The 25,254-nt window shown below is 37.5% G+C and overlaps 1 protein-coding gene across 6 annotated transcripts in view; it reads right to left on the reverse strand.

The window, feature by feature from the left end:
• Nek11 (NIMA related kinase 11) overlaps positions 1-25,254 on the reverse strand; it is a 330,359-nt gene that overhangs the window by 94,212 nt on the left and 210,893 nt on the right. For all 6 annotated transcript variants that reach the window (XM_047563256.1, XM_047563254.1, XM_047563255.1 and 3 more), the window contains one exon: positions 3,264-3,324. In XM_047563256.1, the coding sequence (XP_047419212.1) occupies positions 3,264-3,324 (61 nt within the window). The remainder of the gene's footprint in view (positions 1-3,263; positions 3,325-25,254) is intronic.

Genomic DNA, 25,254 nt, shown 5'->3' on the forward strand with positions numbered 1-25,254 from the left:
GTTCTCTCTCTCTCCCACTCAAATCTTTCCTACATCCATTTTTCCAATATAGTCATAAAAGTTTTAAAATAATTCAATGTTTAAATTACTATGACTGTAAACATTATACACAAACCCTTAGTGTATGCAGATTAAATTTTTTTCTGTTTTTCCCAATTTTCAATTAATAATTGCCTTGAAGTTTTTTACATTGCTTAGTTTTCTGATTACTTCTTCCTAATTCATCCCTTACTCGCCAAAGAAACTGAAAACGACTTTCATTATAGTCAAACCCAGGGCCTTATATGTGGAGCCTTCTGACCAATTTCAATCAGAATGGATTTTTCTACGAGCCTGTTGTCCAGCTGTCACCTGGGGAACAACTTTCCTTTACTGCCACTATAGGAATCCTGCTAACCTCTCTCCTATGTGGGATCCCCCATCACTTGCAGTTCATGTCTAACTCTTTCTTGATTTACTCCTATATTTGGATGGAGCATAACCTCTAAAAACATCCCAAGAAAAGTCATGGAAAGTAGATATCTGAGACCTCATTTGTTGAGACTGCATGTCTGAAAATGTCTTTATTCCTCTCTCACACCTGATTGGTGGTTTGGATATGTAAAAAAAAAAAAAAAAAAAAAAAAAAAAAAAAAGATCCAGGTTAAAACTTAGACAACAAAGCTTTTACTACTGTTGAAAAATAAGACCCCATTCTTTTTCCTGATACCTTATAAATGATCTGTTTTGTTATCTCTACATTTTTCTTATTTCTTTGATTGATTTTTTTTTATTTCCAGGAATATCTATTAATTAGATGCTGAACCACCTAGACTGATCATTTTGTTATTTTATTTATTTATTTATTTATTTATTCCTGGAAATTTTCAACTTTATCTCCCAAACTTTATACTGAATTTTTAAAAATTTTACTATGAAAATTATAATTTCAAGAGTTCTTTCTTATTTTCTGTATATTCCTTTTTGTTTGCTTGTTTCTTAGAGATAATATCTTCTCTGATTTTTTTAAAAAATTAATTTTTTGAAAGATTTCCCCTACATTGTTTATTTCCTGTGTATTTTGTAGATTTTTGTTTTGACTTCCCTCTTTTTTGTTAGATTTCCCCCCATCAGCTACCATTTAGCTATATGTTTATATCTAAGTATGAAACATAAAAAAACAATTTAAGCTCTTTCTCTGGATCCAGTGATCATCACTGGAAGGGTTTGCTCCTGCCATTTTGTTGGGAGAATGTCATTACCTGTAGGATTCCTAGACGGGCACTCTCAGAGAAATACCTTCTGAGGGGGTCCGTGCTGTTCTCCAGTATTTCAGAGCCAAGCAGGGGCAGTATCTGGGGATTTCATCATCCAACATGCAGACTTCCACTTCATCCCGGTTTTCATCACAACACGTCACCCTGCCCTTTCATGTCCCTGGTGTCCCTATGTCTGGCACCACCCTCATTTAATCCCCCAGAATCAAATCTAGTGTCTTCTGCCTTGACTGTGGAGAGGAAGTCCCTGGTAATGCCAGTGGAGGCAAAGGGACTGGGATCTTTTGATCTCTATGCACACTGTCATCGATCCTCCTATTTTCATCTTCATCCACATCTTGCCTTCAGAGGAAACAGGGACTTCCAAATTCTGAGCCTTTCCAAGATCCTGTGGGTTCCATTGGCTTGCTTCTCCTAGTCCTCCACGTGTCCTCTCTTCCTTCCCATATACAGCTTAGGCACTTGGCTTTCAGACTTGTTTTCTAAATCAGTTACCACTCACACCCATCTGTTTTCTCTCTTCTCAAATTCACCAACAGCCTCCTCCTATTCCTTTTTTTCCTGTAGATTTATCTCAGCTTTATTTCTTTACTGTCACTTTAGTGGGACTCCAGGCAGAGATAAATGTACATTTTGTGTCTAATGCTCATTTCTATAAAATCATACATCCTGAAAGGGAATTTAGATATCACCTACCCAACCTGTGTTATTTGCCATTTTTTGTAGTGGAATCTATCTTTTTCAAAACACAATTTTATGTAGAAATTCAATTTATAAAACAGATAAGAGTGAAGCTATTTTGGTTGCAGCTGATAAAGAAAGATAGTTTATATCTAATTGCTTCCAAAAACATTTTAAAATACTTTTGAAGGGTCTTTTATACATCAGACACAATGTTACAGTATGGAAAAACAAAAGACAAGCAGTAAAGACATAGCTTCTCTCCTCATGCTTCTCGGTACACTTCCTGTTGCCCCATCCTGGAGGTTCCAAGGAGCTGGCTACTTTGAAAATTATTGATCTAATCTGAGATGCAGAGAGGGAAGGTGACTTGGTCAAAAGAAATTCTTCTGAGCCTTCTAGACCATCCTTAAGAGTTAAATTTACTTAATAAGTGTCACTAATATGCAATTAAACAGATCACAGGGTGATGGTCAGGAGAGAAAGATCAAAGATCTGTGTTGGGACTGTGAGTATCCACATGCAGATGTGGCATGAGTTAGAAAGAGGCTATAAATTGTACATAAAGCCCCAAATTGTACATAAAGCTCCTAATAAATAGTGGCGAATGCTTGCTCACTTGAAAGCTTCATTGTTCATCTTTAATCCTACCATTTCCTTTGAAGGGAATGCTTCTGGTTACATAATTAAAATTCCTAAAATAAAAACTCACAATCAAATTTAAAAGAAAAAATTATACTCCTTTCATCTAGGACCTTTAAGAATACTCTGAAAATATATTGTCTAGTGCAAAAAGTTATCACAGTTGTGCTTTTTGGATTAAAAAAAAAAAGAAGACACTATGAAATAGGGTTTTATCCTTGAAGCACAGTCATCCCATTTATCGAGACTGACAATGCTAAAGACATTTCAGCTTTGTTTTTCAGACCAAATCTCTTCCAATAACTGACTGACCTTCAGAGTGATGGTCCTTTCAGCTTGACTGAATGCAATCTGCTTCTACAAGACAAGTTAGGTAAGGAGATTCCCCTTCCAGAGATTGTAAGCTAGTTATTATGTACTATCTGGCCACCATTTGATCACAAGGAACTACTGACTTTCAATTATTTCTTCCTTGGAGACTGAAGGTCATTTATAATAATAATAAGCAATTCTTCCTTGAGTTTCCTGACTCTTTAGCCAGACAGTCCCTATTGGCCTCAGTCTCCTCATCTGTAAAATGAGGAGATTAGGCAAAATATAAGATTCTTTCTAAGCTTTCTAACTTCTTGATATTAGAATAGAATCAATAAATAACACTATCATTTGAAATCTGAAGAAACTTACCTAGAGAGGTGCAACCCAGGACATTTTCCAAACACCTGGCTAATGCTTCAATATCACTGTCCTGTCAAAATGAGAGAAAGATTCACTTTGTAAGGTAGAAGAATATTTAGTGACATAGAGATATGTTCTTGGTATATTTAGGAAAACTAACAAAACACACACATGCAAAAACTGGTTGCAAAATTAGTCCACAAGATAATCTTTATCTGTGTGTGGATGGTGCTAGGATCAAACCCAGATATAGATATATAGACATATATATAGATATCTATATATCTATATATATCTGTATCTATATATCTACATCTCTACATCTCTTTCCATATTAATCTCTAGAACTAATGCTCTCTCTGATGAGAAAGACATACACTAAAACTGTAGTTTTCCAAATTTTCTATAATAAACAAATATTATTTTTAACCTGTAAAATAGTAAATATTATTAGAATTATAAAAAGTTTTATTCAATCAATAATTTATTCAGGATAGCAGGAATGAAGATTTTTTTTTCTGGAGATACCATTTCTTAGGAAATTTATGGCCTTCAGGAAGCTGTAAATCTAAGAAATTATAATCTTCATTTTCTTTAACCCTCATAAGAGCCAGACATATCCATGAGGGCTGTATTTGATAATGAATATTGTCTCCAAGGCAAAATAAATATCTATCCTCCACCCAGCAGGTTGGAAATAATCCAAAATAACGTCCTAATGATTTGAGAAAATGTAACCTCTTCATTATTTTCAGATTTGTGGTTATACTGAGGAAAATGATCACTTATGGATCACCTGCTCCATTTTGAATCAAGAAACATGATTCATATTGCAGCAGTATCTGTGGATTTTAGAAACATGTACAACAGTGTAATGGACTGTTCTAAAATGTTATATAAGTGTGCTAGATTTCATTTTATAACATCTGTCAGGGGTTGGGTAGCTACTTTCTATGCATGTGGTAAAACCCAGCATCCTTTTATGCTCAGAATATATAGATAACGCAATGACAAGGAAAGCATGCCTGGATAGTGCTGGTCAATGAGACCGAATCACTCCATAAAGACCTTTGGTGCCTAGGCCAGGAACAGGAAGACAGGTGCCAGGAATAGAAAGAGAAGGAAAAACAGACCCTTTCCTTCTTCCATAGCCTGTGTTCTCCAAATTTAGAGGGATAGTCAGAGAGGAACATAGTAGAAAGGTATGCTAGAGGAAGCAGATGGCTGCACATGCAGGTGATGACACCAACCAAGAAGTCCAGATTCTAAGCCTGGCTTCTCCACTATGAGGTGGCCTAGGCTTGTAGCTCAACTTCTCAGGTCTTAGTTTTTTGCATCTATCGGACTAGGGGTTGTCTTAATCCATCTGGGCTGCTATAACACAATATCAGACTTGGTAGCTTATAAACAACAGGGATTCATTTCTCATACTTCTGGAGGCTGGAAGTTCAAGATCAAGGTGCCAGAAGATTTAGTTGCTGGTGAGGGCCCATTTCCTGATTCATAGATGACACCTTCTTTTATACTCACCTGATGAGGGTCTTTCACTTGGGCCTATTTTGTAAGGGCAATAATCCACTGAAGAGGGCAGAGCCCTCATGAACCAAGCACTTCTCTAAAGGCTCTGCCTCCTATTGGTGATTATATGTCAATATATGAATGTGAGGGGGATGCAAATGTGCAGAGCATGATGGGGTTGAGTCCTCTGGCAGTTAAGGAGCCTTCCAGCTCCAAAACCCTGTTCTCTGGCTACAGAGATACATGGACTGTGAGGGTAACAGATTGTTTTCAAAAATGGCTACAACAACCCCTCCCACCCTTGTGCTCCTATGCCATTCCTCACATCAAGTGAGAGAGTCCTTTTCTCTGCCTTCCTGAATCTATAACTTGCTTTGACTCATAGAATATGGCAGAAGAAATGCTGTGTGACTTCTCTAACAAGGCCTTGAGAAGCCAGGTCGCTTCCCATTTTCAGTCCCTTGGAAGCCAATGACCACATAAAGAAGACCAGACCATGCTACTGGAGTGAACACATGGGGAGAGGCTCTGGAATATAATTCCTGTGAGGGAAACAGAGGACCTCTGCCAACAGTTGGTGCCAACTGCAACGTGTGTAAGTGAGGCCATCTTAGACCCCCAAGCCAAGCTCCCAACTGAAAAAATCTACATGATTGATTTCAAGCAATATCTGAACTGTCTAGTGAGTTCAGGCAACCCACAGAATCATGAGAAACAATAAATCATTATTTTAATCTACTAAGTTTGGGGGTGCTTTCATGTACAGAAAATGATAGACACTAAACAAATGGAAGTTATTGACCAGGAGTTTTCTATTTTTATGTCCTAGGAACCTAGTACAACCCCTGGCAGATGAAAAATTCCAAATGCATAGCTGTCACATTTCTTCTGGTTTCTGTGTTTTGCAAGGAAGTGAACCAGAAGAGCGGCACCGACTCCTTGGGCAGTCTTGTACTTCCCCACTCAGAGCACAATGTTACTAGGAAAGAACAGGACAAGGTTCACTACTTTTTTTTTTTTTTTATTCATCCCTGACATTTCTTTGGCTATATTTGAGCTTCTGAATTTCCATTATAATTTTTAGAACCAACTTATCAGTCTCTACACAAAACCTGCTGAGATTTTCATGGGAGTCAGAATATGATAATTTGCAACTAATTGAAACCTTTACAACATTGAGTATTTTAATTCATGAATATGGCATATCCCTCCAGTTATATCAGATTTTTTTCCTCAGTAACGTTAGCTTTCTGTATAGGGCTCTTACAATTCATTTGTTATTTTTGTTTTTAAGTATTTCATGCTAATAATATAAAAGGTATCCTTTTATCAAATTCTAATATTGATTGATTTTTGTATATTAAATTTGTATCTAGCAAACATACTAAATACACTTATTATTTCTAACATGTAATGTTTTTGGATTTTCTCTATACATAGTTCCATATGCTGCTGTTATTTGCATATGGTTTGTCTCACAAGGGTTTGTCTTGAGACTTTGTCTCCATTGTGTGCTCATAAGAATAGTAGAACCTTTAAGAGGTGGGGCCTAGTACAGATAAATAGGTCATGGGTGACATATTCTTGATAGGGTTTAATGTAGTTCTCACAGAACACTAGTTTCTGAGAGAATGAGTTGCCATTGAAAAAGGAAATTTGGACCTGAATTTATGTTGCTTCCTGTCTTGTTTTGTGATGTTTCCCTCTCACATGCAATCTCAACTTGATTCCATCCATTATGCTATGATAAAGTTAAGAGGCATCTCACCAGATGCTAAACAGATGAAGTTACCTACCAAAACAGTGATCTAAATAAAAATATTTTCTTTGTGAAACACCTAGCCTCACGTATTTTGTTATAGCAATGGAAAACAGATCAATAAATATGAAAAAATGTCCTTATTTTTCACTTTCCAACACTTTTACCTTATTTATATTTTTACTTTATTTCACTGGTTAGGATCTCCAATACATCAAATATAAGCACTGAATGTAAGCAATGGCAGCAGATATTTTTGTTTTCCTAACATTCTCCAGAGGAAAATTTTCAATGTTTCATCATTAAATATGATGTTTGATGTAAGATATTATTTTATATACTATTACTCACAGCAAGGAAATATTCTATTACTGGTTCACTAAAAAGTTTTTTAATAATTTTAAACAGGCATATTATTTTAATCTTAATTCTAATCAATCCATTAGCTTATCCTAGTATTTTTCTTTTATTTTCCTCTTTTCACATTTCTTTTTCATCGATTTTTATCATTTTAATTGATAAGTAACAAATTGATTTTTATTTACTAAAAGATTTTTATAACTCTGTGCAGCGGCACAACCCTATAATTCCAGAGGCTCACATGCTGAGGGAGAATGATCAGGAGTTCAAATCCAGCCTCAGCAACTTAGCGAGGTCCTAAGCAACTCAGCAAGATTCCATTTCAAAATAAAACATACAAAGGACTGGGAATGTGGCTCAGCCGCTAAGTGCCCCTGAGTTCAATCCCCAACACCCCCCAAAAATGTTTTATTATTATAATGAATGCAATATTCAATAACCTTTTATTAAAATATTTTGGAGAAATGTTAAATATATCATGGGAAAACAAAGTAATCTTAAAACTAGATCTATAAATACTTTAATATATTAATTAAATTTTAATATCATAGTATCTTTGTATTCTTAGAATAAACCCAACTTGTTCATAATAATCTTTAATTTTATCACTAAATTAAATTTTATAACATTTATGAACAATTTTATTTTTATTTATTTATTTATTATTGTAAACTAATGGGATACATGTTGTTTCTGTTTGTACATGAAGTCAAGGCATACCATTTGTGTAATCATAAATTTACATAGAGTAATGTTGTTTGATTCATTGTTATTTTTTTCCTCTTCCCCCCACCCCTCCCACCCATCTTTTCCCTCTGTACAGTCCTTCCTTCCACCATTCTTACCACCCTCCTTAACTCTAACCCTAAACCTAACCCTAACCCTAACGCTAACCCCTCCCACCCCCCATTATATGTCCTCATTTGCTTATCAGCGAGATCATTCGTCCTTTAGTTTTTTGAGATTGGCTTATTTCACTTAGCATGATATTCTCCAATTTCATCCATTTGCCTGCAAATGCCATAATTTTATCATTCTTTATGGTGGAGTAATATTCCATTGTATATATATATATATATATGTATATATATATATATATATATATATACATATATATATATATGCCACAGTTTCTTTATCCATTCATCAATTGAAGGACATCTAGGTTGGTTCCACAATATGGCTATGGTGAATTGAGCAGCAATGAACATTGATGTGACTGTATCTCTGTAGTATGCTGATTTTAAGTCCTTTGGGTATAGGCCAAGGAGTGGGATAGCTGGGTCAAATGGTGGTTCCATTCCAAGCTTTCTGAGGAATCTCCACACTGCTTTCCAGAGTGGCTGCACTAATTTGCAACCCCACCAGCAATGTATGAGTGTACCTTTTTCCCCACATCCTCGCCAACAACTATTGTTGCTTGTGTTCTTGATAATCGCCATTCTAATTGGGGTGAGATGGAATCTTAGGGTAGTTTTGATTTGCATTTCTCTTATTACTAGAGATGTTGAATATTTTTTCATATATCTATTGATTGCTTGTACATCTTCTGTGAAGTGTCTGTTCATTTCCTTAGCCCATTTGTTGATTGGATTATTTGTATTCTTGGTGTAGAGTTTTTTGAGTTCTTTATAGATTCTGGAATTTAGTGCTCTATCTGAAGTATGGTTGGCAAAGATATTCTCCCACTCTGTAGGCTCTCTCTTCACATTACTGATAGTTTCCTTTGCTGAGAGAAAGCTTTTTAGTTTGAATCTATCCCAGTTGTTGATTCTTGCTTTTATTTCTTGTGCTATGGGAGTCCTCTTAAGGAAGTCTGATCCTAAGCCAACAAGTTGAAGATTTGGACCTACTTTTTCTTCTATAAGATGAAGGGTTTCTGGTCTGATTCCCAGGTCCTTGATCCATTTTGAGTTTTTTTGTGCAGGGTGAGAGATAGGGGTTTAATTTCATTCTGTTGCATATGGTTTTCCAGTTTTCCCAGCACCATTTGTTGAAGAGGCTATCTTTACTCCATTGCATATTTTTGGCCCCTTTGTCTATTATGAGAAAATTGTATTTATTTGAGTTTGTGTCCATATCCTCTATTCTGTACCATTGATCTACTTGTCTATTTTGGTACCAATACCATGTCATTTTTGTTACTATTGCTTTGTAGTAGAGTTGAAGATCTGGTATTGCGATACCCCCTGTTTTGCTCTTTCTACTGAGGATTGCTTTAGCTATTCTGGGTTTTTTATTCTTCCAGATGAATTTCATAATTGCTTGCTCTATTTATTTAAGATACATCTTTGGGATTTTAATTGGAATTGCATTGAATTTGTATAGCACTTTAGGTAGTATGGCCATTTTGACAATATTAACTCTGCCTATCCAAGAACATGAGAGATCTTTCCATCTTCTAAGGTTTTCTTTAATTTCTTTCTTTAGTGTTCTGTAGTTCTCATTGTAGAGGTCTTTCACCTCTTTTGTGAGATTGATTCCCAAGTATTTTATTTTTTTCGATGCTATTGTGAATGGGGTAGTTTTCCTAATTTCTCTTTCTGAAGATTCATCACTTATGTATAAAAATGCATTGGATTTATGAGCATTGATCTTGTAACCTGCTACTTTACTGAATTCACTTATGAGTTCTAAAAGTTTTCTGGTGGAATTTCCAGGTTCCTCTAAATATATAATCATGTCATCAGCGAACAGGCATAGTTTGAGTTCCTCTTTTCCAATTCATATCCCTTTAATTTCTTTGGTTTGTCTAATTGCTCTGGCTAGACTTTCAAGGACGATGTTGAATAGAAGTGGTGAAAGAGGACATCCCTGCCTTTTTCCAGTTTTTAGGGGGAATGCTTTCAGTTTTTCACCATTTAGAATGATATTGGCCAAGGGCTTAGCATAGATGGGCTTTACAATGTTAAGGAATGTTCCCACTACCCCTATTTTTTCTAGTGTTTTGAGCATGAAGGGGTGCTGTATTTTATCGAATGCTTTTTCTGCATCTATTGAAATAATCATGTGATTCTTGACTTTAAGTCTATTGATATGGTGAATGACATTTATTGATTTCTGGATGTTGAACCAAACTTGCATCCCTGGGATAAAACCCACTTGATCGTGGTGCACTATCTTTTTAATATATTTTTGTATGCGGTTTGCTAAAATTTTGTTGAGAATTTTTGCATCGATGTTCATTAAGGATATTGGTCTGAAATTTTCTTTCCTCGATGTGTCTCTGTCTGGTTTAGGTATCAGGGTGATATTGGCTTCATAGAATGAGTTTGGGAGGGTTCCCTCCTCTTGTATTTCATGGAATACTTTGAGGAGTATTGGAATGAGCTCTTCTTTAAAGGTTTTGTAGAACTGGGCTGAGAACCCATCTGGTCCCGGACTTTTCTTTGTTGGTAGGCTTTTGATGACCTCTTCTATTTCATTGCTTGAAATTGATATACCTAACTTAAATAAATCAATTTCAAGCAATGAAATAGAAGAGGTTCACTACTTTTTAATTTTGTGGTTTCAGTTTTATCATTCAGTCTCTTTAAAGCTGATTTTTCTTTAATTGTAAAGTGAGGAAAATCATGGCCTCTATTTTACACGGGGCTCTTATGAGAAGCAAACACATAAAAAAGAAAGAAAGAAACCCTTTAGTATTGTGTATAACTCATTGGAAATATCCAATGAATGGAAGAAGAGAATTGAGTAGGATGGGATGAGTTGGAAGAGATTTAATATTTAACGACTCCCAATCACTGTGCCTGTTTTAGGACGTAGAGATTCGCAGTGAGTTGAATTAATGCAACAGAAACAGCAAGAGTCGGGGATAGGACTGTACAATGAACATGGATGACTATGCTACATCATTGATATCTTCCTCATACCGTAGTTAGGGAACATCTCACAGGAATTATTAGAAATAATTCTAATAATTCATAAATCATTAGTTGAATAAATCAGTGAATACTCAAGTTTATTAAGGGCTCAATATGTGTCACTCGTACCAATTTATATTTATTAACTCACTTAAACTCTACACAGTTGTGGTATTATTTTCCTCATTTAACAGAAAATTAGAATATGGGAGCTGGGTATGAAAGCACACACTATTATCCCAGCGGCTTAGGAGGCTGAGGCAGGAGGATCACAGTTCAAAACCAGCCTCAGCAACTTAGTAAGGCTCTAAGCAACTTAGTGAGACTCTGTCTCAAAATAAATAAATAGATTAATTAGTTAATTAATTGAGAGTTGGGGATATGGCTCAGTGGTTAAGCATCCCTGGGTTCAATCCCTGGTACCAAAAAAGAAAGAAAGAAAGGAAGAGAAAAGAAATTAAAACATGGGGTTGGAGCTCTGTGTCTCAGTGGTAAAGCTCTTGCCTAGCATACCTAAGGCTCTGGGTTTGATCCCAATATCACCAAGAATAAAAACCATGAACAGGTTTCATAAAATGATGAAGATTGCCCAACTGGTAAGAGGTGAAACAGGCTATTTGTCTCCAGAGCCTGAACTCTTAGTCAAAACATTACACACATAAATTTAGTAAGAGCAGCATATTTTCTTTGGTGTTGTTTTTTTGGTGGTGCTGGGGATTGAACCCAGGGTCTTATGCAGGCAAGGCAGGAACTCTACCAACTGAGCTACACCCCAGCCATAAGAGCAGTGTTCTTAACTCAGAGGAGCTCACAATACTGTTGAGGAACCAGAGTATAAACTCATAAAGAAGACCGAAGAATACTTGGTGAGATATATACAAGATATAATGCAGCCTGGGGACAAGATACAGGTAAGGAGGGGTTGGGTGTAGAGGGGTGGGTTCTTCATCGGGTGCTTCAGACCCCAGGTTCCGAAGAGTGGTTTAAGAAGTTCTTTGGCCAAACATGGATTTGACAGGAGGACATGCACAGTCATGGGCTGGTGGGCATTGGAACCTCTGCTAACTTCCCTTCCAGCCCCTGTAGACTATGGATCCAAAGGTCATGGACAGTGACGGAGCTAAACTTATATTCCCAACAAGGGACAAGTCATTTTCTATCTCATAACTATAAATAGGGGTATAGAGACCGAAATGGCCAAGTGTACCTATTTAAATCTTTTTGAAATTTTAAACACTGTCAGACTTACAGAAAAGTTTCAAAGACAGTACAAAAATTCCTGTATACCTTTAATCCTGATGTAAATATTTTATAATATTTACTTCTCCCATCTATCTATACACAACAGGATTTCTCAACCTCAGCACTATTGACATTTGGGACCAGATAATTTTGTCTAATACACTGCAGGATGTTTAGCATCAACTGTGGTTTCAAACCACTACACAGTAAGACATTCCCATCACACTGTCCCTACCCCTTAGTGGGAAAACCAAATATATCAGGACACCCTGACAAACCTCCAGTTGGGGCAGGGCAAAGTCTCCTCTGGTTGAGACCTACTGATTGATCTATCTCTATATATTGACACATCATTTTTTCCAATTGGTCAAATCTGGAACAATTTGAGGATCAATGTAAGTGATAAATGGATTATAAGCTGTACAATAACAAGGCAACTGTACCTTTTAATGTTTAAATGAAACTTTCTTTACTTTGAAAAAGAGACAATTCATAATAAAGATCAAGACATATTTTATATTAAAAAACTAACTCATGCCTAGCGTTCCAGAAATTATCATTTATTTAAACACAAATGAACCCAACAGAAAGGGGAAAAAATGGAAGTGAAAGTCACACCTTTCCAAGGATAGTTCCTGATATTTTGCCCTGTGTGAGCATTTTAGCAGAGATCTGGCCATAGAAAACATTATCATGAGTGTATTATGGCTGATGTATTATGGGAATTATATTGTTGACAGAAACTTTTGCATTTTTTTGTTTGTTTCACAATTTAAATTGAACTTAGTGGGAGCTAAGCAGCCCAAGAGAACAACTATGACTCAATAAATATCAAAAGTTAGTGCCACCAATCTCAGTCACCTCAGCCAAGTGCTCTGAAAATAACAAAATGCTAGTGAATTAAGATGTTCTTCAAGTCTCTTTCTCCTACAACCATTATTATGGTTTGGATGTGAGGTGTCCCCCAAAAGCTCACATGTGAGATGATGCAAGTAGGTTCAGAGGAGAAATGATTTGTGTTGTAAGAGTCTTAACCCAATTAGTGATTTAATCCCCTGACAGGGATTAACTGGGTGGTAACTGAAGTGGTAGGATGTGGCTGGAGGAGGTGGGAATTGGGGCATGGCTTTCGGGTATTCAAAATAGGATCTGGAAAGTGGAGATTCTCTCTGTGCTTCCTGATCATCGTGTTGTGAGCTGCTTCCCTCTGCCATACTCTCCTGCCATGATGTTCAGCCTCACCTCAGGCCCTGAGGAATGGAGTAAGCCTTCTGTGGACTAAGACCTCTGAAGCCGTGAGCCCTCAAGTAAACTCTCCACTATAGTTGTTCTGGTCAGATCTTATAGTCACAGCAGGGAAACAGCTGACTAAAACAACCATCAACCCCTTCATAAAAGAAAAGTGCTTTAGAGGCATGAAGAACACCTTGCAATATTTAATTCTGAAAACCTGTTGCACAGCTTCAAGTTCAGTCAAATGCCCATATTTTTTCCAGAACAGATGTGGACAACTGGCTAATGAATTAGAAATTGCTTCTAAGGAGGAAAGGGGAGCTGTTTTCCACAGGACCAGTCAGACCCATAATGTACATGATAACTATCAATGCTTGCCCAGCAGCTATCTACAGCAATCTCCCCATTTTAACAATATTTATACAGATTTAAAATAATATTTCTGCTAGTAATTCATTTATTTTTTAAACTGGAAATAATAAAAAATCATTGAAGAAAATAAATATCACCCCCAATCTCACTATTAATATTAACACTCATAATTTTTCATATATATATATGAAATATATATTTATATATATACATATATAAATAAGACATCTTTCCCATATATATACACATATATATGTATATCATTTGAAGTTTTATTACATATGTATTGTATATGATACATGTGTCTTTTAGAATTTTGAGATATACTATATATTTATGTTACATATGTATATCCATAAAACATACTATGCATATTTTGTTTGAACCTTTATCCTATGTTATCAAATATTCTTCAGAAACATAACTTTGATAATTGAATAATATTGTATTCTAAAGCTATATTATATGTATTTATCTATATCCCTTTCATTGGACATGTAAGTTGTCTCTATTTTATTATGTTATATATAATATTATAATGACTATCTTTACAAATATTTACTTCCCACACACTCCCAAGTAGTATATTTCGTCCACAAAAAGCTAAAATGTCTTCATACTTTTTTTCATCTTCTTCTCTCCTAAAATCTGCTTTCTTTCAAGAAAAGATATGGTGGATCCATTAAAGCTAAAATGAATGATAAGGCTCATTATTTACCTCAGGGCATTTAGATTTCATAAGGGATATAACCTCATGTTAGGAGAAATAATTTCTAATAGCAAAAGCTTAGGCAACAGGAAACAGGCATATCAAAGGAGGAAGTTACATGGGGACTTCATAGGATTGTAACCCTGTGCTGCAGCGGGGTGTGGTGGCATACACCTATAATCCCAGCTATTCAGGAGGCTGCCAAGGTGATGATCACAAAGCTCAAGACCAGCCTAGCAACTGGAATGTAGCTCAGTAGTTGAGCAAGAGTATGCCCAGCTTGTGTGGGGCCCTGGGTTCAATCCCCAGCAGCAATGAAAAAATAAAAATCCCATTGCATGAATCTTCATTTGGTTATCAGGCAGTTTTGCTTTGTTAAATAATCTAGATTATTTCCTCATTTTAGAGAGAGTTGTGGTAAAAGATTTAATTCACAAGAAAAAATGTGTCACATTACTATTCAGCTTTATTTCATTCAAAAAACATTGATTATAAATGGGCTAAGGAACTGGGCAGACACTTCACAGAAGAAGATAAAACAGGTGATCAACAAATATGTGAAAAAGTGCTCATCATCTCTAGTACTTAGAGAAATGCAAATTAAAACCACCCTAAGATTTCATCTAACTCCAATTAGAATGACTATTATCAAGAACACAAGGAATAGTAAGTGTTGGTGTGGATGTGGGGAAAAGGTACACTCACATATTGCTAGTGGAGTTGCAAATTGGTGCAGTCACTCTGGAAAGCAGTATGGAGATTCCTCAGAAAACTTGGAATGAACCCACCTTTTAACCCAGCTATCCCACTCCTCAGCCTGTACCCAAAGGACTTAAAATCAGCATACTACAGTGATGTAGTCACATCAATGTTCATAGCTGCTCAATTCACAATAGCTAGATTGTGGAACCAACCTAGATGCCCTTCAACTAATGAATGGATAAAGAAACTGTGGTATATATACACAATGGAATATTACTCAGTCATAAAGGAGAATAAAATTATGGCCTTTGCAGGTAAATGGATGGAGTTGGAGAATATCATGCTAAGTGAAATAAGCTACTCCCAAAAAACCAAAGGTTGAATGTTTTCTCTGATAAGTGGATGATAATATATAATGAAGGGATAGTGGGGTAAGAGAAGAATGGAGGAACTTTGGATGGTGTAGAGGAAAATGGTACGGGAGTGGGTGGGGAAGGAAAGATAGTAGACTGAGACAGACAGTATTACCCTATGTATATGTATGATTACATAAATGGTGTGAATCTACATTGTGTTCAACCATAGAAATGAAAAGTTGTACCCCATTTGTGTACAATTAATCAAAATGCACTCTGTAAAAATAAAAATAAAACATTGATTATGTACCAAATGTGTATAAAAATGTGGAAGATGGATGTAGCTTAAGCCAACCACTTTGGGAAAGATGATCATTTTTTATATATGGGAAGGAGAGCCTAGGAAGGACAATACTGTTTCTCTAGGGAATCCCAGTTGGTGCTTTCTTAGGGATTCTCTGCTCGTGCAGCAAGAACCCCGCTCCCCACCCCCATCAATTTCTCCACCACCAGGTGGCTGGTAATATTACAGAAGTCAAGTTGAGAAACCAATGCAAAAGGTCTTTTTCTCTTTATGAAAAGAAAAAGAACCATGTATTCAAAGCCAAAGTAAAACTCCAACAGCTGCCCCTGTTCAAGTGGCCCTCATCTCCTGCCTGAACCCAGCAAGTCTCCTTACTTCCTCTTGTTTTCATTCCTACCTCACTTTAATGCATTTCCCTCACAATATCTTTTTTGAATAATGGAAGGAAAACACATATTACAACAAAATACCTATTTCTTCTTTTCAAATAAGGAAGCTTCTTAACCTCATGAAAACTCTGAACATTGTCTCCCACTGAATTCTTTCAGAAGGTTTTATTGGGATGATTCCTTTTTAAGTCCGCTGACTGGGCACCCTCTGCTTCTCTCTACCTTTTCTCCTTGGTTCTCTTTCTTAGCTCACAAATATTCTATCACAAGGCTATTTTCCGACTGCTTTGGAAGGGACCCCTAGAACGTGTATGACAACATGCCCGCCCCAAGAGGGAACTTCCTTTGATGAAATCTCTGTCACGAACTTTCTAGGAAACTTTCTGTGGCTGCCTCTGGGTTGAAGCCTAGGCTACAATTCTCCTCTCTGTGACCACTGTGATGGTCATAAAAATCAACCTGCAACTGTGGGGTACACAACTGTTGGGGGCCAAGCCTCTCAAGGAGAATGTGAGTGGCAGGCTTAGTTTCTCATCCCAAATGCAGTTTTATGCTTATTAGTGTCTCTTGGGCTCTCCTTGCTTTGTGGTAGGTACTTTCTGGGGATGGTTCACTGTTCTCAATTTCATATTCTGGTAACCTCAAAGTTATTTTTATCACAGATCCTGTAACCCTTGAGAAACTGGGCTTTTTTTTTTTTGATTCATTGTACACAAATGGGGTACAAATTTCATTTCTCTGGTTGTACACAAGTAGAATCATACCATTTGTGTAATCATACATGTACATAGGGTAATGATGTTTATCTCATTCTATTATCTTTCCTTCCCCCTGCTCCCGCCCCACTCCTCATTTTCCTCTACACAATCCATCCTTTCTCCATTCTTACATTCCCTACCCCCCTGTTATGTATCATCATCCACTTATCAGATAAATCATTTGGCCTCTGGTTTTTTGGGCTTGGCTTATTTCACTTAGCATGATATTCTCCAACTCCATCCATTTACCTGCAAATGCCATAATTTTATTCTCCTTTATGACTGGGTAATATTCCATTGTGTATATATACCACAGTTTCTTTATTCATTCATCAATTGAAGGGCACCTAGGTTGGTTCCACAATCCAGCTATTGCAAATTGAGCTGCTATAAACATTGATGTGGCTGCATCATAGTAGTATGACGATTTTTGTGTAGGTCATAGGTTTATCTGCCTTGGCCTTAGATCAAAACTATTCTTCATCAACTCAACCTATGAGACCTTTCCTAGTACTACTTGTTACTCAGCAACATGGACTGGCATTACCTAAGTGTATGCAAAAGAAATATGTCCAAAGAACTTTCTTTAAGGAATATATGAAAATGCCTTGGAAATGCTGCATATTCTTTCTTGGAGATACATAATACTCATGGATATATTGAAAGTTCTAAGAATCTTTCTAGAAAAGAAAGATCTGAAACTTTCATGGCTTCCCAAACCTAATTGGTCATGGAAGTCCCAGTAATATTCTTGGGGAACTCCTCATTGGACAAATAAATTAATAAAGCTTCCTGCTTTTAGTTCATACTTTCTAGTTTTCCTGGTTCATTCTTTATTGAATTTATTTGTCCTGAGATTTCTGTAAGCTTCTAGTCTGCATTATTCAGGATTCCCCAAGGAAACAGAAGAGGAAAGGAAAGGAGAGGAGAGGAGAAGAGAGAAGAAGAAAGGAAAGGAGAGGAAAGGACAGGAGAGAGAAAGAAAATATAAAAGATGGCTTAATTATGAAGGCTGGCAAGTCCCAAGATCTGCAAGGCGAGTCCATAAACTCGAGATCCAGGACAACAAATGGTTTAGTTTGAGCCCAAAGCAGAAAATTCCCCAATATCCCAATCTTAAGGCAGCTGGGCAGAAACGATGATCTCTTAGGAAGGGTGGGTCAAACTTTTTGTTCTCTTCAGGCTTTGAACTGATTACATGCTTACCCACATTATGGTGGAAAATCTGATTTACTCAGTTTACTCAATTAAATATTAATCTTATCCAAAACTCCCCTATGGAAACACCTAGAATAATATTTGCCCAAATATCAGGGCACCCTGTGGCTCAGTCAAGTTGACACATAAAATTAATCATTGAATGGTTCTTACTCTTTTTCTTAACTGACTATAGTGTAAGTATATTTCTATAATCCTAAATCATATTCATTGAAAAAATAAATGAGTCCTAAGAAGGGGTGTGTAAGTATCAAAACTCAGGTATTTTTACCTATCCTACAGGCTCTAAGAACATGATGCTCTTTCTTTGCTGAACTTTACACTTAAAATAGGAGATGTATGTGTCCACATATATATGTGTGTGGGACTTTATAACTATATAATTCACATTGAATCCCTGGATATTAATATATTATGTACCTTATACAGAATATATATTTAAAATGATAACAAAATCTCCCCCTTACCCCTGTTTTCATTGAAGAAACATTTGAGGAACTTGAGTGTGTAAAGTATGGTGTTAGATATATTAGTGATGGATTAAAAAAGCAACAGAATTCAATCAAAAAAGTCATGTTTCCATTGAAGTCTTTTGGGTCAGTCACTTTAACATTGTGAATCCTGTGTACACTGGAAATCAAAAGTTCAATTCAAGTGCTAATTTTGCAAGAACACTTTTTTAATGTTCTGAAACATTTGAGGAATTAAAAAATAATCTGTGCTTGTCAAGCATTTCTATTTTTTTTTTTTTTGGTCAACTTATTTTTGATATAATTAAATAATTCATAATCCCAGAAAACATAACAATCTCCCAACCATGAAGACTTTAGTGGTATAAAAAGCAATTTTCTAATCCAGAAAGATTTTCTACAATCATTATTTTATTTTAATCTAACCCTCTGATAGACACATGAACCAAATTCTCAAAAATACTCATGTTTGAATGCTCAAAGAAGAATCTGGTGGTAAAAATGTATTCATCAAATCAAATTTTATACCAGTAGAGTTATACAACATTTTACATTTTATTTTTTGTTTTTAGAGGCAAACCTCAAAAACTGTCATTTGTCCATACTGGAAGGATTGTTTTGGTCTTTGAAAACTGAAACTCTGATGTGAAACTTAGCAAGATGTTGTTTTGAAAATATAATCCAACAGTATATAATCATATTGATAATAGGTATTACTTTAGAAAAAATAATCTTAGGGAATCTATAGTACTTAGGACAGTTTCAGCTACAAGTAACTGACAATGTACATAAAACGACTTAAAAATTACACCATGTTTCTTTTCAAGCATTCCCAGAACTAACCCTCTTTCCAAAAAACAAAAAATAAAAGCAAATTAAAAATATCCTTACACTTTTGGGCCATGATTGATGGATGTTCATTTTGAACCAATCCCTGAAAAGAGGATATGATGGCCAGGCTGGCTGGAATGAATAAGTGTTTATCTAAATCATAAGGGGAGGGTGACCACTGGCACAAAGCTGAGGTTCTGACAAAATGTGGGGCACAGCTTAGTAAGAACATAGACTTTCAAAGTCCTCCTGCTTGAATTTAAATCCAGTCCTGCCATTTGCATGTGTTTTGAGATATTACTTAACCTTTTCATGCATCTATTTCCACATTTATAAAATGGGTTGCTAGTAGAATCAAATGTGCAAGCATTCATAAAGCACATATACCCATACCTGCATATATTAACCATAAGCCTTTGTTAAACAAAGTGCTCAAAAATAGCATCCCATGTGTGTACTGGTATCTACCATGCCTTCTCTGACATGTCTTTGGGGATCGGCATAGACCCCCAGCATCCTAAAGTGAACCCTGTTTAATTTGCTTCTCAAATTGTTGGAATGGAAGGGCAGTTGAAGAAATCTCTTTCTGAGAAAGTTTGTTTCTCAAATGGTTGCCAATAATCACTCATTCAAGAGATTCCAGTTATGATGTACCATTCAAACAGCCACTGAACTCAGTGAGAAAGGGAAATGAGGAAGGAAAAGAGGTTCTTCCAGTCTATTAGGGAACAAATCAATAAGAAGACACTCATGGGGGAAGCCTAGTACAAAAAGGTTTGCTGTACCAGTCGAAGGTCACTTAAGCTATTATGTGGATGAAGATGCAGAGGACGAGTCAGAGGAAGACAGGCACATAGGCCAAGATGATGCATCTCTCCCTCCTCCACTTTCCCCAGTGAATTCCTTCCTCTTTCTAAATGAGTTAAAAGGAAAAATAATTATAGGTTGGCAAAGAAAAATAAAAAAAGTCTTTGGTTAAGAAAAATGTTGGAGATAATAAATCAGTGGAAGGGGTTTTGGTTTAAAAGTCAGTAAATGAAAACAATTTCTACAGTAGTCATTAAAGCTGAGTATAGGAATAAATAATGGAAAGATCTAGTAATGATATTTGTAAAATGACAGCTGCACAAAATATTGGGTTTGGTGACAAATGCGTGATATTGATAGGTAACAGACATGAGGAGTGAAATCAGGAGGTTCAAGGGAAAATTCTACAGATTGTGCTGACCCCTGCATGCTTTATTTTGAAGGGTGATTTGCCTGAGGCTGCTCTGGCCCTGCCTGGCTTAAGTAGATAGGATATGCTATATTCCTCAGCAAACAACCTGCTATCTGCAGGAGAAATGCAGACCCGAAGGCTCTTCCCTACTTATAAGAAGAACATAAGTTCTTCTGAAGCGGGGGACTTCTGTGATCTTTACACACACCAGATTCCAGAACTCAGAGACAGGAATTGAGAAGCAAAGCCCCCAACCATACAATCTGTAAGAACAAGTCTAATTAGAAGTGGTCAACGCAGGCCAAGGTAACCCAGAGTTGCCTTGGATCTTTAGCATGTCATCATAACAGTAAAATCTCCCCTCCATGGAGGAAGACCATGCAGAGTGGGGACTTGAAAGTCTGATGTAATCCTGCTGTCAGTCAAAAGTCAAGAAACTCTCCTGGGACCCCCACCCCAATAAAACCAGAGGGTAGGGGGGATGCTGTCCTTCTCCAAGAGGACCTGCTCTCCCTTTTTCTGAGAGTATTACCTTTCCCCTTTCCCTGGCTCCTTTAATAAACTCATTCCTGCTACTCGGAGTGACTTGTCTGAAATCCTTCTGGTGTGATCACACAGAATCAATGACCACGGACCTCCACAGTCACTTCAGCTCTGTGGATGGCCTTGCTGTGCAACCACATGAGTGAGTAAATGAAAAGTACCTTGCTTTTATAACAACATGGTTTAGAATGAGGGCCCAGCCTGGGCACAACAAATAGTCACTTTGAGATTGTGTATCTATTTCAGACATTCTCAAGAGCCTCCCAGAGGATTATTCTGTTCACTGGTCCCTCACCTTAGGTAGTGCAAACTCAACCACTGTTTACGTCTAGCATCCTCCGTGCTCTCCTGGCTGGGGGCTCTGCTGACTCCCAGAGGCATATTCAGAGGTTTGGCAGACACTAAAGAGTTTCACAGTTAGAGAAGTGTCAGAGGTTTCCAGTGTCTGAAAGCTGCTCAAAGTGAGTGGGCAGGATGCACGGATGCCTTCGTGGTAATGCTGCCAGACCTGACACCAGGTTCTCCATCTGCTGAGCCACCCAGAGCAGGCACAGATCTATAAATATGTGCACGAAGCAGACACAACCTTCCATGACGGCTCCAACCACAGAGAAGCTGGGCTTCATCCTACTGAGACCCCAGGCACATGTTCACACTCACTGGTCCCCTGTATCAGTGAGTGTATAGGTGTGAGTGGACTGCTATATTTAACCTCGGTCAGGTTACCTCTCTTCTTAGAGTCATCCCTAAAGGAAAAACCAAACCATGCAGAACCCTCTTTCCTACTCATCCGTGATCATTCGGAACCCACCTTTTCCTCCTGAGAGACCTCATCTGGTTGTACTCAGGACCTCCTTGAAGCTGCAAGGATACCCTGACAGCTTCTAGAACTTGCCCAGCCCTTCACCATCAGGGGCCTTTCCACATACTGTTCCCTCTCCCTGAAACACTTCTCACCAACTCCTTTTCCTTATCTCATAGCATCTGGCCCCTTTCTATCCTTCAGGTTACAGCTGAAAAGTCATCTCCTAAAGCTTCTCCCTGACTCTTCTTTGTAAGTCTCTCCATACCCCCTAAATGCTCATATCTTCTACCACTTCAACTTCTCCATTTCATGGTTGCTCTTACTATTTGTGTATTGGCTTACTGATCACCTGCCCCACGAGATTATACACTACAATCATTCATTTATTCATGTACTCCACAGTATCTACTGACTATTTGCTCTGTGTCAAACACTATTGAAGGTTCAGGGAATTCAGCAATAGAAAAAAACATAGCATCTCTGTGCTGCTGTCTTTCATTCTAATATGGAGAGATAGATCATAAATGAACAAGCAAGTAAATAGTGTTAACTCAGATGGTGAGAAAGACTACGGCGGAAAATAAAGAGGAAAGGCAGAAAAATGGATCCTCAGGTCAGAGAATGCTATTTTATTTAAGATAGTGGAATTATCCCCAATAAGAGGACATATAAGTAAAGACTTATAGACAGAGAGGGAAAAAACTACTTGTGCATCTGGTGGAGAGAGCACTCCAGACTTCCAGAGGCAGGAACATGCTTGGTGTGTTTATCAGAGGTCCACAAGACTTCTCACTGCTCCCCAGCACACTAGGTATATGAGTCTAGAGTCCTGGGGAGACAAATGATGAATGGAAGACATGTCGAGGAGCTGTCATCAGCACATACACATGAGACTGAGATGTCCATGAAGGTGGGACTATGTCTATTTGTTCACTATGACAAATCTAGTTGCCTAGAACACTTGAATATGTAATATATAAATGAATGGTCCAAGAACAACTCATCTACTTTCTTTTCTGACAGTTGCATTACTAAGCAATTATTTCCTCTCCTTCAAATTGTATCTACAACAACGTCCCCAAATGTCACTAAGTTACAGAAACCAAAACACCAAGGTGACCTTATCCATTTTCTGCACACTCAATGTACCTTTCACATCTCAGTTTGATCTCATTAAAAGTCAAGCCCTGGCTTACATGCATTCATAATTCATGGGAAGGCAGAGGATGTTGTTTAATGCAAAGTCAGAGGACAGTGCTGATGGCACCTTTGTGGGGGTTGCCCTGGATTCAGGAAGATGAGGTCTTAATTCATATCTCAATGCTGTTGGTTGCCTTCTGTGTGATGGCAACACAGCACTATATCTGCAACACTGGAACTGCAAACAAGCCTCCCCGACTTCCCATAACTCTCAGTGCCTCTACTGCTAAATTCACAATGACTAAAACTTGACTGTCAATGCGTCTCCATTTCTCTGTTTGCATTATTAAACTCTTCTACTTGTAGCTGTCTTAATAATGCCCAGGTTCCCAAGAAGTAAGGGCCTGTGGGGTTGCTTTAGAGTGTCAAAGGCATTCATAAGCATTTAATGACAGAACTCCTAAGACATTTTGGATTATAGCTTTGAAATGTAAAAGACAAAGTGAAGAAAAAGGAAAGTTAGAAGATGAAGTGGTGACATGACACCTGCCCAAGAACATGGGCAATGGATGCTCCGGGAACTGGTGAACTCGGACTCTCCTACACCCGACTCCAAGTTCCAGCAGTGTGGAGGGTGAGCCACCTCAATCGATCCCCTCTGCTTGCTCTGGATTTCTTAATATCTTCACATACCACCTGTCTAGTAGTCTAGGAAAGAAAATCCTGCAATTTAAAGGAGGTTTATTGGGACAAAGAGAGAAATAATTTTCAAATTCCAAAAGGAAGCCCTGATGACACACACTTATTTATTGCAGATTACTATTTTCAACTCCAGTTCTAATTTCTTCTCATTTTGATCCTACAGAGTAAGCAGAAAGTCAGGTCCTGTTATTTAAACATGATATAAAAAGTCAGATCATGGTCCATGTTCACATTTTAGAACTTTCCTTTAGGTCTTAAGCGTCTCCTTTCTTCTCATTTACATACTTCTACACTGAGTTCTATATTTGCCCCAAATGACTAGGGGTTACCACATTTGCTGGTTTGAATCCCAGTTTGTCATTGGATTAAGTGAGCTAGGTTAAATTAATTATCCTCTCTTATTTACAGTTTCTTAATTTGTAAAATGGGATGGAAAATATTAACCCCATAGAGTGCTGGTGAGTACAAGATAGGATAAGGCAGGCAGAGAGCTTAGCACTGCATCTGGAATGCTGCAACATAGTTTTGTTTGATTAACTGTGACTACTGGTTTCTCAAGTATGATGTGGCCCCATGTATCTCGAGATTAGAGGTTATACAGGAAAGATGGAACCTCCAACAATGTCACTGATGTGTCACACTCCTTTCCTTCTGGACTAGGTACCATGAAATGGTATTCTCTCTCCTTTCCTGGTGAATAAAATATTCAGAAAGTTAAATCTTTGTGGAATTTAAAACAAAATAGTGGGATGCTAGGGAAATAAGAATTGGTCTAGGGGAGGAGACGGGGATAAGGTTGTTGGAAAGAAAGTTCTAAAGGTACCACTGCAGTTGGTCTTACCAGTTCTGTAAAATTCTCTACCACTCTCCCCGTAGCTCCAGAAGCAGCACAGCAGAGCACAGAGAATCTCACACTGTAGGTCACTGTCCCTTTGCTCTCCCAACAGTTGGTGAACCTCTGCTCATCCATCAACAGGAGGTTATTGGGTGGTGACCCTGTAACTTCACTCACACTGAAACAAATGCAGAAACTTGAATTCCTGTTCAGTGTGGCTTTGTCTTTATCTACTCTAATGTCTCTCTCTTTTCCATGTTTTGGTATTTGAGCAAGAAATGAGGAAATGTCCTAAAACAAAATAGTGAATCTATTTTTAAAGAATGTAGGAACTGTGCTATGCCCTGCAGAAACAGAGTGAGCAACAAACTGGTTTATCCTGGGGAAGGACCATGATAACCACAAGGGCTGGGATTGGGGCATTAGTAGAAACAGGCACAGTGAAGCCACTTCTTTGAGCAACACACTTTAAGTCTACAGAAGGCCAGTCACCTGGAGGAAGGGCACAGAAAATTGGTAGTATCCATTAACACTTCAGCAAGGCTGGCTGCTTTAGAGCCTGGGACACAGCCCAAGGGAACACTGATGGAGAAATGACTCAAAAGCATGCAATCGCTGGCAGGCTGCTCCTTGAACTAATAACCTCTAAGGTTAATTCAAGACAAAAAGTGT

This window comes from Sciurus carolinensis, chromosome 9, assembly GCF_902686445.1.
Source record: "Sciurus carolinensis chromosome 9, mSciCar1.2, whole genome shotgun sequence".
Lineage (NCBI taxonomy): Eukaryota > Metazoa > Chordata > Mammalia > Rodentia > Sciuridae > Sciurus > Sciurus carolinensis.